General features: G+C 46.0%; 1 protein-coding gene across 1 annotated transcript in view; it reads left to right on the top strand.

Moving 5' to 3' along the window:
• Nucleotides 1-15303, top strand: part of TRPM3 (transient receptor potential cation channel subfamily M member 3) — a 94146-nt gene that overhangs the window by 71511 nt on the left and 7332 nt on the right. The window contains exons 13-15 of the mRNA XM_042963470.1: nucleotides 10544-10694; nucleotides 10819-11018; nucleotides 12908-13040. Coding sequence (XP_042819404.1) covers nucleotides 10544-10694; nucleotides 10819-11018; nucleotides 12908-13040 — 484 coding nt within the window. The remainder of the gene's footprint in view (nucleotides 1-10543; nucleotides 10695-10818; nucleotides 11019-12907; nucleotides 13041-15303) is intronic.

The following is a 15303-nucleotide window of genomic DNA, read 5'->3' as shown; positions in this document are numbered from 1 at the left end:
GGTTATGATCTCACAGTTCATGAGTTCACGAACTCTGCCCTGATGTGTGGAGCCTGCTTGGGATTCCCCCCACATCTCTCAAAATAAAAAAAACAAAGAAACCATCTATTTTCCCTAAGGAAAAAAAAAAGAAAAAAAAAGAAAGAACCTTCCTATCTTCACAAAGAAAGGAAATGTGAATTTAAATCTACCACTGCTTAGTAAAACTGGCTACACATCTTTCACACTGCCAGCTACAGCTTTTGGTTGGGTGTCCTGAGCCAGGAAAGGTTAAGATACTTAAGGAACAGAGGTGATTTTCCCATATCTGAGCTTCCTGTCCTTTGACACAGTGGGTCCAGAAGTTTGCACGAGGAAGCAGCCATGGAACAGTGTAGTGGTAATGGGAAAACGTAGGATTGTGTTCTGAAGCCATCAGTGAGAACCCTGCTCCCTTCCCCCCAGCCTCACACTGTGAGCATTGCTTCTGTCTAAAAAAGGTGGTTTTGCTCAAGTCAGATTAGAATCAGCTTTCCCTAAGCAGACTGCTGTTTGGCCCATAAAGGCAGGACAACTCTTCACGTGGGTGGGATTGAGAGAAAACTTGTGAGCCCAGGCACCTGCTTTCATGATCACCCATTTCTTTCAGACAGGTGGGTGCAAAGGGGAGTCTGAGAGTCTCTGCTGCAGAATGTGGGGGACCAAAATTCAGCTGGCTTCAGTCCTCCCACCTGGGGACAGGGGTTTGGTCCCTATTTCATTTCAGGACATTGGGGATCAATTAAGAAAAAAAAAAAAAAACAAATCACGAAGAGAGGCGTTACTTAGTAGAACAAGAAACCGTCAAGCAGGAGCTAAAAATGGGTGAAGGGGAATTACTGTTTCTTTAGTAGAGCCAGTAAGGATTACGGTAAATAGTTGCACTCATCATTATCTGATTAGATCCTTGGAAGTCTCGGCCAAGGCCCCGTGTGTTGCGCCCCGCCCCCCCTTAATGTTCTTTCCTCTTCTCCAGATACTGTGCCCTGCATTGCTTCAGACACAAGAATTTGCCTGTGGCTCACAGAATGCAGCAGCACGCATCTACCCCAGGGCCTTTGCCCTGACAGTGCCTGCTGCGTGGAGCACCCTGCCCTCAGAGAGCCTCCTGACCCACACCCTCACCTGCTCCCCCGTACCTTCTCAGTGTGGCTCCCAGCCACCCACATGCCCCCCTGACCCTTCTTGCCCTGCCTTACTTTCTCTCTTCCTCCATACCACTTATCACCTACTAGCATAGCACCTGTTTTACTCATTTATTATGCCATGGTTTATTTTCTGCCCACCCACCACCACCACTGCTCTCCCAGCACAGTCTGCGGAAGGGCAGGGATCTCTGGTGAGTCGTCACTGGTGTATCCCAAGCACTTAGAACACTGCCCTGGCACATAGTAGGGGCTCTATAAATGCTTGAATGATGGGAGAAGCTGGACATGTATCTTCATCATCATCATTAATATTATTTCTGTTATTCTGATGTCAGGCTTAGACACGAGGAAACTGGGGCTCAGATACATTAATTGACCTAGTCAGTAGTACCCAGATGGCAAAATATCAGATCTAGGACTCACACTGCACCCACCCTTGGTTAGTGCCTTGTGTTCGGTGACTTCAAAGAACAAGTCAATAAGATGGATCCGTTATGGGTAGATCCCCTAGTGGGAAATGTACGGTAATGTGATTATTTAAAATATGGAAACCATGATCAAGAGCAAACTGGTTTTGCCATCCTGCCCTGTTCTGTGCCCCCCACCTTGCCTCTCCATTTGATCCACTTCTGAGTGTCTTATTTTTAACACGCCTATGAGGCGTGTGTCAGTGTCGGCCTGGGAGAGAAAAAAGTTGTTAATCCACTCCATGGAGATGTGCTCCCACCCCACCACGTATTAGAATCATAGTGATGCTTACATTCAGCCTACAGTTAGACTCACTGCCATGCAGTAAGTGATGGGAACCAGTGAGCTCGCCCACAGGAGTTTAGGTTTGAGCAGAAGGTGGACGGACTACGATCCAGATTCTTTGCTGTTTGAGGAGCATCCGTTGAAGTGTGAAAAGCTCAGGTTTTAACAGTAAGCAGAGACAAGTGGGAAGCCTGGCCCTAAAGTGATAGGAGAGGGGGCAGGGAGATCAGCGCCTGGGCACTAAGCATCTGGGGGCCCTGAGAGGGAAGCGTGCCAGCAGGCAGGGCCAGCAGGAGCTGTGAGTATAAATGGATTTCTTGCATTGTCGCTTACCGGGGAATTCATAAATAATGTCAGCAGGAACTTGTGTTTGCTTAGAAATGCATTACTAAATATTAGGGGCCACATTGATTGTTTGCTTTGATGTCATATAACTCTGGGGGCACAATCCAATGGGAATCGGCAGGAACCATGGATCATTTTTGTGGAGCTGGTAGCAGTTAGTGTCCATGATGTATGTCCACACAGAGATAGGCACAGTCCAGCTCACTGGACTAATCCTTCTCAGCACAGAAATCCCCGATGTGAGGCTGCTGGTTCTTTTTATAAAACACTCCCTCTTGAAGAAGTCCCTGGATCTTCCCCCTTCAGATACCGTACAGAACAGATGTGTGGGTTTCTGAAAAATCACACAATCTGTTTTTAAACAAAAACAAGAAGCGTATTCTTTAACATGTGGCATGATAGCTAAGGTGGAGTGGACCCAATGGGGAGACCTTGCACTGTTAAGGCAGTGACAATGGAGTCAAGCTCCCTGCACCTGTAATGGAAGGAACACCTGTTCCGGCCTGTGTGCTCCTAGAGGGTGTATTGTTGCAACATGAGAAGCTGTGACAAGAACCTCACAGCCAAGGGGCATGTGGGTGGCTCAGTTAGGCATCCAACTCTTGATTTCGGCTCCGGTCTTGATCTCACGGTTCGTGAGATCGAGCCCCGCATTGGGCTCCACGTTGTCAACATGGAGCCTGCTTGCGATTCTCTCTCTCCCTGTCTCTCTGCCCCTCCCCCGCTCACAGGCGCTCTCTCTCTCCTCTCTCTCTCTCTCTCTCTCTCTCTCTAAAAGTAAATAAATAAACATTTTTTTAAAAGCCTCACAGTCGGGGTGCCTGGGTGGCTCAGTCGGTTAAGCGGCCGACTTCGGCTCAGGTCATGATCTCGCGGTCCGTGGGTTCGAGCCCCGCGTCGGGCTCTGTGCTGACAGCTCAGAGCCTGGAGCCTGTTTCAGATTCTGTGTCTCTATCTCTCTGACCCTCCCCCGTTCATGCTTTGTCTCTCTCTGTCTCAAAAATAAACGTTAAAAAAAAAAATTTTTTTTTAAAAAAGCCTCACAGTCAAGCATTACAGTGGAGGTGGACAGTGGCACAAAGATTTGGGCGAATAAATCATTTATTTGATTTTTTTCTGGAATTTTTTTTACTGTTGTTGGTTTGAAGAGGAAAAAAGCTCATCTAATCGTAGTTTGTGTAGGCAAATATCAAAAGGAATGAGGTGCTCCCTCAGTAAAATTTTAGGTTAAATTCTTTTTATTTCTGTCCTTCCAACCTTTCCCTGAGCTCCCTCCCCAACTGCCATGAATTCCCGGCACTCTGGATCATGGCCTCCCCTGATGAAACTACTAGCCTGAGATGCTGATTCTCTCTAAGGTGCTAACGACTATCCTCAACTAGAGAAAAATGTTTAACTTCAAGAAAACAAAACCCACTCAAGCCAGATTAAATCAAGAAAGACTGGCTGTAAGTGTGTAAGAGGAAACCTCAGAGACATTCAAAGACAGGAAACAAAGCATGACGTGAGCTGACTGAAAATAAAACTGGAAGTGGTTGGGGAAGCCAGAGTCCAAAGACATGGCCACTCTCGTCTGCTTTTCTCACCACGTCCCTCCAGTCTCGATCCATTTATCTCCATTTCTCCCCTTTCCTTCCTCCCCTCATTCTCTGCTCCCTCTCTCAGATGGCCTGCTTCACATACCTAACATGGTCTGACTCGATGTGACAGTTAAGTTCCCGGCATCATCTCCCTGAAGTGTAAGTTCTAAAGACAGAGTCTGATTAGTCATTGTCCATTCAATGAATTTGCTCCTCCTTGGGTAATGATGGGAATGGCCCTGAACTGGGGATTGGGAGGGGGAGGGTGAAGAACCTGGGGCTTTGTCCACCTGAATGAAAGACTTAGTCTGCCTCTCCTAGCTGTGAGCAGCACAGAGGAAGCTGAGCATGTATATATGTACTGACATTATCTATTGGCCATCGATATGGACATTACCTATTGATAATGCTGTAGGACCAGCCACCGCAAAAGGCAGTGGCTTGAAGCGATAAGCATGTCCTGAGCTCAGGTGGATGTGGGTTGGCTGGAAGGTTCTTCTGGTCTTAGCTGGGCTCGGTCACATGCCAGGGAATCAGCTGGCTTTCAGCTGATCCAGAAGAGCCTGAGCTCCAGCAACAGAAGTGACTGGAATCAGAGGCCCGTGTGTTTCCTCCTCCAGCAGGCTAGCTCAGGCATGTTCCTCATGGTTCTGACTGGGGCAGAAGAGCAGAAACAGAAACACTCGAGGTTCTGTTTTTCGTTTTTCTAGGTTCTGTATGGAACACATTTGCTGACATCCCATTGGCCAGAGGAACTCACATGGCCAAACTCAGAATCCAGGAGCAAAGACTTAGTTTAGTAAGAGAAACTGTCACATCATAAGGAGCTTGGATATGGGGGGAGGAGAGAAATTGGAGCTAAATTGGAGTCAATCCAGTGTGTCACGGCAACAAACTCAGTGACATGTGCAACAGGCTGTGCCCTTCCCCAGCAAGAGGTGTGCAGAATTTTTCTGATATTAGTTCCTGATTCCAAATAATGAACCACCAAGGTTGGAGTTTTGAAGCCTCTCAAATAATAGCAACAAAATGACAATTTTCTCTCCAGATAAAGCTACATGTATAGAATTGCAAAGCCACAGAACCAAGATAACAGAGGGAATTGAATTTTTCTCCCTTTTCCCCCATAATTCCTGCCCCTCCCCCACCCACATCTCATACACAACATGCCTAGGCTTGTGACATCCTGCTTTCTAGTTCACTGGATCAAAAAATGAGGCATATTCAGTTTAATAGTGCTTTTTAGGTAGCTCAAGGTTGAACTTGTGTGCAAATAGCAAGTAGACCAGAAGCCCTAAGGAGTTAAAGGCTTTGTCATCTGTATCCCTCCTCCCCCATGGTGAGTGGTTTCCATGTATGGCAGTGGGGGCTAATTATTTGATTGCTTTTGTGCCAGGAGTGAAAAGAATAAGGTTTCTACAAGTGACCTCCAGGGTCACTATCCAGGGATAGATGATCTGGTCTAGAAGTTATTCTGGTCTTTTCTTCCCTGTCACAGAACCATAACGTAGTAGAAGATCAGGACTAGATGGGCTTGGAGATCATCTAGCCCAGCATTTTCCAACTGTTAGTCACATAAACCACTCATTGTTTTGTAAAAATGTGCTCTACTCTTTCATGGTTTTAGTGAAATTGGCTTATTTTTAAAACCTAAATTATTTTTAAAAATTTATCACAGCCATAAATTGAAAAACCAGTATGATTTGACATAAATAAAAGATAACCGTAAAATAAACACCATGACAACCACATCGTTAGGAAATTCTCTCCAGATGTTTGAGCCTCAGGCCTGCCCAGTTTTCACTAATAAGGGAGTTCAGCAAACGTGAAGGAAGTGTTAAAGAAATATGATCCTCAAAGTGACGTATTCTCCCTGATGGAGTCAGGAAGATCGGAAGGGATTTGAAAAGGTCACCAGTTTCTCACTGTCCAGTGTTATTTAGTGCCCGGTTCCTGTATTCTAAAATCATCTCGGACTTCCTGCGTTGGGGTGTGGGCACCACGCTGTAGGGAATATCAGTGGTCCTGGTCCCTCCTTTCACAGATGGAGGAGCTGAGGCCTCTCCCTTCTCCCCGGTGGGGGCCTCGGTGCCTGGTCACTACTGCTTTGCCTCTTACCTACCAGCTGGGTTAGGGGGAAGGAAAAGAAATGAACCACAAAAGAAGTAAAGGGCAGAGCTGGAGGATGGTATTTGGACGCCACAATGCTGGAGCTTCCCTGGTTTTCAATGACCTCTGCTCTTGCGGTCCTCCGCTTCTAGAAGACATAGATGGTAGACTACTGGACGGCATGGAAAGTGCCTCACACTCCCATGAAGAAAACCTCTGCCTGCCTCCACCACCGTCAAAGACTTTTAGATCAGGAACCTTCTAGAAAGATGTAGCCATATGAAGGGAAGGGAGGCATCTCCAGTTGTCCTTCTGAAACAAAACAAAACAAAACAAACAAACAAACAAACAAAAACCCGTTGTGTCAGAAAAGGCCAAGAGCACAGCCATCTAAATCTAGTTCATTCTTGGAGTAAGCCACAGGGGCTGTGCTAATGGAATTCTAAATCCTCCAGCAAACTATATGGATTTTCAAAAGAAGGTGGAGAAATCCTCTTTGTCCTGTTATCTTTTCAAAATGGATTTTTAGTTGAAAATCCTTGCTTTAAAAAAAAAATAGGATAAATGTAGTCATATACTCAACTAAGCTCTTTATTCCATTGCCTATGATCTGGAATAAGCTTTTGAGACGCTTCTTCAGACAGGAGGGGAAGGGACAATCTTCAAGAAATATTCTTCTTCAACATATTTTTAAGGAAGATGCTGATTATATCAAACACTGCCTAGTGTTTCATTTTAAATTTCTCTTACTCTTTGGGGAAAAGGTGTTACGTGCCTTTAAAAAGATGTTTCTCTTCCCCATATATTATAGGAGGAAATCAAAAGGGCATGCATCTTAATCTTTGTGACATGGGTGCCTACACCTGATACCCATAGTATGAATCAAATCTCTTTCTCCACATTCTGAATTTTAGTGTTCTGTACATTTGTTACCTCATCTGAACAGCTCAAGCCATTATTCATGTTGATGGAAACAAGAAAAATTCAGATGCCTATCAGCTTGCCCCTACATTTGCTCATAAATGAAAGATTCCCCTCAACCTTGTGTTGGCTCTTTCTTCAGAGGCACAGAGGAAACTTTGTAGTAAGAAGGCTTTCATGGACCTCCTGACTGTTCTGTCTTTGAGATCCTGATGGAGGTACTAAAGCTTTCTGAACCTCAGTTCTGTAAAATGGGGATAAGAATATCTATTGTGTCAAGATATTGTCAATATTAAAATAAGGCAATATAAGTAAAGCTCATAGCACAGGGCCTTTTTTTTTTTTTTAATTTGGAGAGAGAGAGAGAGAGCCAGTAAGCAGGGCAGGAACAGAGAGAGAATCCCAAGCAGGCACTGAGCACCAGCAAAGAGCCCTATGCAGGACTCGATCTCACAAACTGTGAGATCGTGACCTGAGCCCATATCAAGAGTCGGACGCTTAACCAACTGAGCCACCCAGGTGCCCCAGGGCCTTATATTTAAGCATGTAATAGGTGGTCACTCTTATCATTATGCATTACTACATTGGAAAGGCCACATGAGATCCATCAGAGTACATACAGGCTCTGGGGTCGGAGAGAAGACAGGACTCACTTCTGCTTCATCCGTAACTGCCTCTCCTGTAGCAGGTCCACTGGCATGTAACAAGAAGTCACTATTTTTTGGATGAATGTTTGAAGGGTTCAGGTATTGCGGCTTGTTAGCTATTTGATCTTGGGTAAGATATGTCACCCCTTGGCACATGTTTTCCCAACCATGAAGGCAAGAGAATACATTTTTTATGGAGCTGCGGGGAAGCTTAAATGCAGTGGCCGGTGTGAAGTGCCCAGCACCGAGGCTGACACACGCTGTGCTCTTCCCCGCACGTATATATATCCCCAGTCTCTACCACCCTTCACTTTGGAGGATCCCAGATGAAGAACTAGGGTCAGCGTTTCCTGAGGAAGATGGCAAGAAAGACTTTATTCGAGGGAGTGGAGGGCTACAACGATGCAGTTTTGTGATAGGAAAGAGATCGTGCCCAACTCTGAATGCAGCAAGGGAGACTAGAAATCTATAGCTGGGAGCAGGGTGTGGGTCAGAAGATGGAAAATCACGAACAGGAAATACCAGGCTAAGGGGGTTCTGGCCATACCAGGCTGCTAGGTGGTCAAGACATCAGCCAGGGGATGGTGGAGGATGAGAAAACTCATCAGAGAGTGACGGTTATGAGATATTGAGGGGTGGGAATTCTGGCTGAACTGACTCAGCGGGATTCTTGCTGAAAGTGGCAATGAAGAGACAAGCCTGGAAGGTACAGAGGTCGGGGGCTAGCTGATGAAGAGCCCAGACCAGGCTGAGTGGAGTTTGGCCAGGCAGAGTCCCTGTCAATACCTACCCCAGTCCTGGCTGGAAAGGGGGCAGAAAGTGAGCTGGGGTGGGCTCCAGAAGGCCAAGTGAACATTGAAAACCAAACAGGATTCACCCAGGTGGAGCATGGGACAGAGAGGGAGGTTTCAGAGGGGCCTTCTGAAAGCAAAAGAAGCATGGCTGACAGGAAGGGAAAGCATGACATTTCTAGGAACTGCAAGAGACTCATGCCAGTTTGTGCTGTGAGGGAAGGGCGGGAAGTGGCAAGAGATGACCCTGGGCCAGCCACTCTCAGAATTTGGACTTCTTCGTGGAGCCAGTGGGGGCCTCCATCACTGGGTTCTCCTCCCAAGGGAGTAAATGAACAGGACCTTCTGCAGGGCTCTCTTGGGTGGTTAGTGCCACAACTACCAATAATAATAATGATGCCGGCTGTTTGAACACACCTGACTCCCACACATGATCACCTTGCAGGCAGATCTGAATGAAGCACTTTGGCCATCTTTTCCAGCCCTAAAAACAGGGTCTTGGTGTCTCAACATTAGTAAAACCCTCTTAGGCTAAGAGCATGCATTTTGGACTTGATGGCATGTCAAAAATCATATAATCTTTCTAGCCTAATTCTAGCTCATTGGACTCACTTTAGGGGCACTGGAGAATTTCCTGGGAAACTTTATAAGAAATATCAACACCTGGACCCCCCCTCGGAGATTCAGATTCAAGTGTCTGGGGTGGAGCAGGGCACTGGCGTATTTTAAAGCTCCTCTGTGCAGCCAGGGTTGAGAACCACTATGGAGCACACAGTGTAGCAACGGTAGCTCTTGAGAAGGAAAAGGACTCCCCTTGCCAGATACTCCAGCTGAGATTCTGGGTCAACTTTGCAAACCTTCCTGGCAGATCTTCAGAAGCTGCCTGTGGCAACGGAGACTACTGCACGCCCTGCCCCTCTTTACAAATAGACTGTGTTCTTTTTTTTTTTTTTTAATGTTTATTTATTTATTTCAAGACAGAGAAAGAGTGCATGTGCACAGGAGGGACAGAGAAGAGAGAGAGAGAGAGAGAGAGAGAGAGAGAGAGAGAGAATCCCAAGCAGGCTCCCTGCTGTCAGCTCAGAGCCCGAATCAGGGCTTGATCTCATGAACTGTGAGATCATGACCTGAGTTGAAATCAACAGTCTGATGCTTAACTGACTAAGCCACCCAGGCGCCCCCAGATAGACCCTGTTCTAAAGCCAACATATGGCAGCTAAAGAGGGAGGGGGACCTCCCCTACCCCTTGGCACCTAAGGGCATGGTCTCACTCCCAGGCCATGTTGTCTGTGCAGCACTAAGGAGCTCTGTCAGGGATTTGCTTTTCCCCTGAATTTAACTGGAAACCCCAAGCAGGCTTCATTAGCACGTTACTCACGCTCATCCAACCCCACACGTCACCTTCCCCATCACCCCCAACTCCAGAACTTTTTGTCCATTTGCCCATTTATTCAGTGCAGTTGGGTTCTGTGCCCTGGGCCCTGAAAAGCACATTTTTGGAAAGGAAATGCTCCTGGAAGAAAGTAGGGAGCTAAGAGCTCCAGAGTCCCGGCCCATCACCTGTCATCAGCCCTCCCACCCCCACCCTGGGTGAAATACCATCCATCAGAAGCACTGAGCGACCAGCCCAGGGAATACTTCCCACGTCTCTGCCCTGTTTTATTCCTACCACACTGAGACTGCAGATCCTTAGCTCAGAGCCCCGGAGTTGTTGCCTGCAGCGATTAACTGCCACCAGTGTGTTAATTCCCAATCAATAGCCCTTCTGCTGCTGTTGTTACAGCTGTAGGCGGCAGCCTGCACAGCACATTTTGGAAGTAACTTGATGGGGCAGTGAGACTCTGCACCCCCCGGCCAGTCCCCAGAAAAGCCCTCCCCAGGCTTCCTCACAACAGCAAGTGCCCTTTACTAAGTGTCCGTCGGGGGCAAGGGCCAGAGTGGGCGAGCAGGGGTGCGTCACCTCTTTCAGGTCCCGTGACAACTTGAGAGATGGCAGAAGCAGCTCCTGTCTGGTATCCCTTGAGATATTCACCACGCTTTCATTTCTCTCTTTTGGCTTTTTTAGAGTTCTTTTATTTTTTTTCTGTTTGTTTTGAGATGGCTGTATTTTTCCTCCATCTAAAAAAAAAAAAACAAAAACAAAAAAACTTCTCTCATTCAAATCAGTCTTTTTTTTTTTTTAAATCACATAGCCACGGCTTCTCATTTCTTGCCTGTGCTGCTTTCTTTAGCTCCCTGTGGACAGAATGAGACACGGGAGGATGGCAAAATAATCCAGCTGCCTCCCTGCAAGACAGGAGCCTGGATTGTACCGGCCATCATGGCCTGCTACCTGTTAGTGGCGAACATCCTGCTGGTCAACCTGCTCATCGCCGTCTTTAAGTAAGTGGGTCCTTCCCTAGAGGACATGGGGTGGAGGGAGAAGCAGGGGGGTGGGGGGGGCAGGCACTGGGGCTTCAGAAAGGAGTGGGGTTTCTCTCTTGATTCTCTCCCATCTCTATTTCAGCAATACATTTTTTGAGGTGAAGTCAATATCCAACCAAGTGTGGAAGTTTCAGAGGTATCAGCTCATCATGACCTTCCATGAGAGGCCAGTTCTGCCCCCACCTCTGATCATCTTTAGCCACATGACCATGATATTCCAGCATCTGTGTTGCCGATGGAGAAAACATGAGAGCGACCCAGATGAGAGGGACTATGGCTTGAGTAAGCTTCGGGGGACAGCCCTGGGCAGCCTCAAAGCAGGAACTCCTACTACATCCTGCAGACGGTCATGTAGGACCATGTGCCCACCTGGTTCCTTCTGCGTCCAGCAGACTGTGGGCAGCTCTGAACACTTGGGAAGGCGTGGGAGGGTCTGTTTCTATGGGAAACAGTGCTGTGTGAGGACACTAGAGGCTGAAATGGAGCAATCTTAGCCTCCCATCTTTCTTAGTGAACAAAACCAGTCTCTGGCAGGGCTGTTCTAGCACCTCCATAGATTCTAAGCTTCTTACTGGCCAGAGGTCCCACCACAAAATATATGCACCATAGTGATATGCTCCCAATGCTACATTAGGTATAATGTAAGAATCATTACATGGGTTCAGTTGGGTTGTAGTTGACTAAGTCTGATTTTTTTCATTATCATTTCTGGACCTATCTTTTTTTTTTTTTCAGGGCTTAAACATTCCCCTGGCCTTAGAGGTTATGGCCGTTTGCTCTGCTTTCTATTAGTCAAAGGAATAACAGAAAACCCCTCACCATCCACCTACTACCCAGTGTTTCTAGAAGGAGGTTCTGTTGGCTTTGGGGTGGAATAATTCTTCAGTGTATGGGATTGTCCCACACATGGCAGAAAATTTAGCACTTCCGGCCTCCATACATTGAATATAATAGCTCCTGCAGATTTCCTAAATGCCCCCTTAGTACGACCCAGAGTTAATTACTATTGAGAATCCAGCCCCATTCAAGCAAGTTTCTGTGGTTTCTCAAAGTGTGTCAATTAGACTACCTATACTAAATCTACTGAGCCAGAGCCTCTAGGATTGTGACCCAGGAATTACCTCTCAGTGACACTAGTTAGTGCTCTAAAGTTTAAACCAAAGCCACCTCATCAACTGACTCTCTCTAAGTCTGGAGCTTTTAACAACTTCTCTGACAAAACAATGCCCAACTCCTTTCTAGACATTAAAATTACAGAGTTGAAGGGAAGTGAAAATTCCAGAATTCACTATTTCTACCAGAAACACAAATTTAGGCACATAGAAAGCTTAGAGGGAAAAAGTTCAAATTTCCACTGAGCTCTTTATACAGCTGTATCAGTTATGAATCAGCCTACCTGATATTAACAGAGAACCAGGCTAACAACACAAATCAATAAAGCTTTATTTTTCTGACATAACTCAAAGCAAAGAGGTAATAGCCCATCACTCAGCAATAGCTCCCTGAAGTCAAAGACCCCAAGTCTTGTCTTTTAAGTTCAGCAACTCCTTCTTGCCCTGTCTTATCTCATGGTTACAGAATAGCTGCTGTACTTCCAGCCATCACATTCATGTTCAAGGCAGGAAGAGGAGGGAAGGTGAGAAAATATAGAAAGAAGGAGCTACACCTGAAAAGTTTCTCAGAAAAGTGGAACCTCTTCCCAATCCACTACCCCTCCCTGCAGCAGAGAAATGTATGGGTTTGGCTTTCCAGCCTCAGTTGTGGGCAGATGGAAAGAGGGAATGGGGTTGCCATGGGCTTGTAGTAAGACCAGTGAACATTCTTTGTCTGCCACACTCCTCAGACCAGTAACTGAACTTGTAAGTAACCTCCATTCCCTGCATAGCTCCATTTTCTTTGATTTAGCTACTTTCTGAACCTCACAATGGGTATAATTCTAACCAGCCACTGCAGTAAACCAGATATACCCAGGTGAACTTTAGGGCTCCATCGTGACTCTAATGCACAGAAACAGGACAATGATATGAGTCGCCCGATTGGATTTGGCTTTAGCCTGAGACTTAGTGAAGAATCTAGTGTCCTTTTCTTAACCTTGATGAAATGAAGAGTAGTCATTAGGCCCGCAGATTAGATGTTATTGCTGATCCTCCTGTTGTCACTTTTTTCCACAGAACTGTTCATAACTGATGATGAGCTCAAGAAAGTACATGATTTCGAAGAGCAGTGCATAGAGGAGTATTTCAGAGAAAAGGATGATCGATTCAACTCGTCCAATGATGAGAGGATACGCGTGACTTCAGAAAGGTCTGTTCCATGGGCACATGCCTCTTGGGGATGCTTTGTGTCATGCTGTGACTTATCCACTGTGTTTGCTTGCCCAGCCCCCAAAACAGACCCCTTTGTGTTTATTTGTATTGTCCAAGAAATCGTCAAGCTTACGAGAGGGTGGAACATTGTCAGAAGCAACTACAGAGCAAACTTCCAGACTTCCAGACCCTTCCTGGACTTCCCCAGGGGGCAGTAGCACCCGCCCTCCTGGAGACGAGATTGTTGAGGCTAGGACAGGGCAGGGCTTGTTGGCTCAGACCAGGAATTGGAACGTTCCAGCCCAGATGCAAACCAAGTGAGACCCAGGCCAACTCGAGGGCTTCCAGCAGGTTGATGTTTCATGTAGATCAGTGGGCATCTTTTGGGGAGAAGGAGAACAGTCCTGGCATCTGGCACGTATGGGTATTCAGCACCTTCTGAATCAACGGCAATGAGAGATCTGCCAATTAGTTACAATAATGGATGAGGGTTTTTTTTTTTTTCAGAATTATTTTTGTTTTATTCTTTTTATAGAACAAGATAAAAGCAAAGGAGTAAAAGCAGATTCTTCTACCCAGGGGTGATATACTTTTAGATCTCACTGGCCAGTTTTGTGGACCAGTAAGACTATAAAGAAAAAAAAATCCCCAAATACAAAGAGGAGAGTCCGTGAAGTTTAATAAACCTAGCTTCATGCAAATTAATTTATAGTTCCTTCTTTTTCTCATTTTGCTGTGGACTAATAAAAACTTCATTCTGGGCTAGCACGTTCAAAACCCAGAATTTGGGGTGGGCACCTGGGTGACTCAGTTGGTGAAGCATCTGACTCTTGATTTTCAGCTCAGGTCATGATCTCATGGTTTGTGAGATCAAGCCCCACATCGAGCTCCACACTGACAGCATGGAGCCTGCATGGGATTCTCTCTCTTCTCTCTCCCCCTCCCCTGCTCATTCTCTCTCTCTCACTGTCTCTCTCTCTCTCTCAGTAAATAAATAAACTTAAAAACACAGCATTTGGGAGCCACTGTTATAAAGAACGTGCAGACTGTTACGAAGTATGGTGTAACTTTAGATTGTAAGCATTGAAATATGAAGATGCAACTATTATAAATAGTGGGAAAGGGCATAATATATTGATGATTTTAGTTGATATGATTCAGACTTCTAAGATATGAGTCAGTGACCTCAAGTTTTCGAGAAATGACATTCTGTCTGCTTACCCACTTCATACACTCTCTAGTGGCTCTGTGGAAATTACATAAGTGGCATTTTTCTGTTTCTGGCTCTTCATGTCTTTAAAGAATGCAGTCTACCTAAGTAGGTATATATACACATGCCACTGAGTGATTGTATCCATTGGTGCTCAGCCAATATTAGCAAAGCTTAAAGCTGTGAGCATATTTTATGCTCATCTGTCATTGCAAAATAGAGCATTTTGTGATGATATGATGTGAAGTGATATGCTGGCAAACAGTGGAAGAACCTGCAAATCTAGAAATCTCTGTCATTCAAAGGCCTTGAAAACACTTTATTGATGGACATATAGCCACGTGGTTTCCAGAAAATTGTGCTGTGGGGACACGTTCCCCATTACTCAAACATATTTCCAAAGCGTATGTAGAGGAGATTTTGAAATGCTTTTTGAACTCAAAAAGCCACAGACCTGGGGGCACAGAAAGGTAGGAGGAAGGAGGGTTAAGATGCAAGGAAGCTTTTGCCTCTCTGGGGAACTAGAATGAGGGGTACAGATGCCAGCACATGTGAACATGTTGGGAACCATGTCACCAATTCCTTTCAGTGAAAATAGGAAGGAACTATACAGCACCTTCACCTGAGCCCCTCACCCCACAGCTATAAGCATTTCCAGGAGACTCCTTCCCCAAGACCCTGTTCCTCTCTGAGTGGCTTCAAAGCCCAGCCCTCAAGGACGATGACCGAGGTGAGTAATCCCCAGAAATCCAGGACAGATCATAGGCACCCCCTCCCTGTGTCTTAGGCATTAGCTGGCCTTCTGGAATAAGGGGGGCCTGGAGGACGAGGACAACCTCATGACCAAGCCCAGGTGCCAGAGAAGTGAATCTAAGCCCAGGCCTCATTCTCCTTCTGTTGCTTCTGTCTGTGTTTGTTTGGGGTTTGGTTTTTGGTGGTGGTGGCGGTGGCAGTGGCTGTTTTGCATTTGTAAGTGTACCGGAGAATAAATCTTTAACACTAGAATTGCGCTCAGCACAACAGAAACACTACAAACATGAGAGAACAGATA

The sequence above is a fragment of the Panthera tigris genome, chromosome D4, assembly GCF_018350195.1.
Source record: "Panthera tigris isolate Pti1 chromosome D4, P.tigris_Pti1_mat1.1, whole genome shotgun sequence".
Taxonomy (NCBI): Eukaryota; Metazoa; Chordata; class Mammalia; order Carnivora; family Felidae; genus Panthera; species Panthera tigris.
Note: the sequence above shows the minus strand (reverse complement) of the source record. Positions and strands in the feature narration are given on the sequence as shown.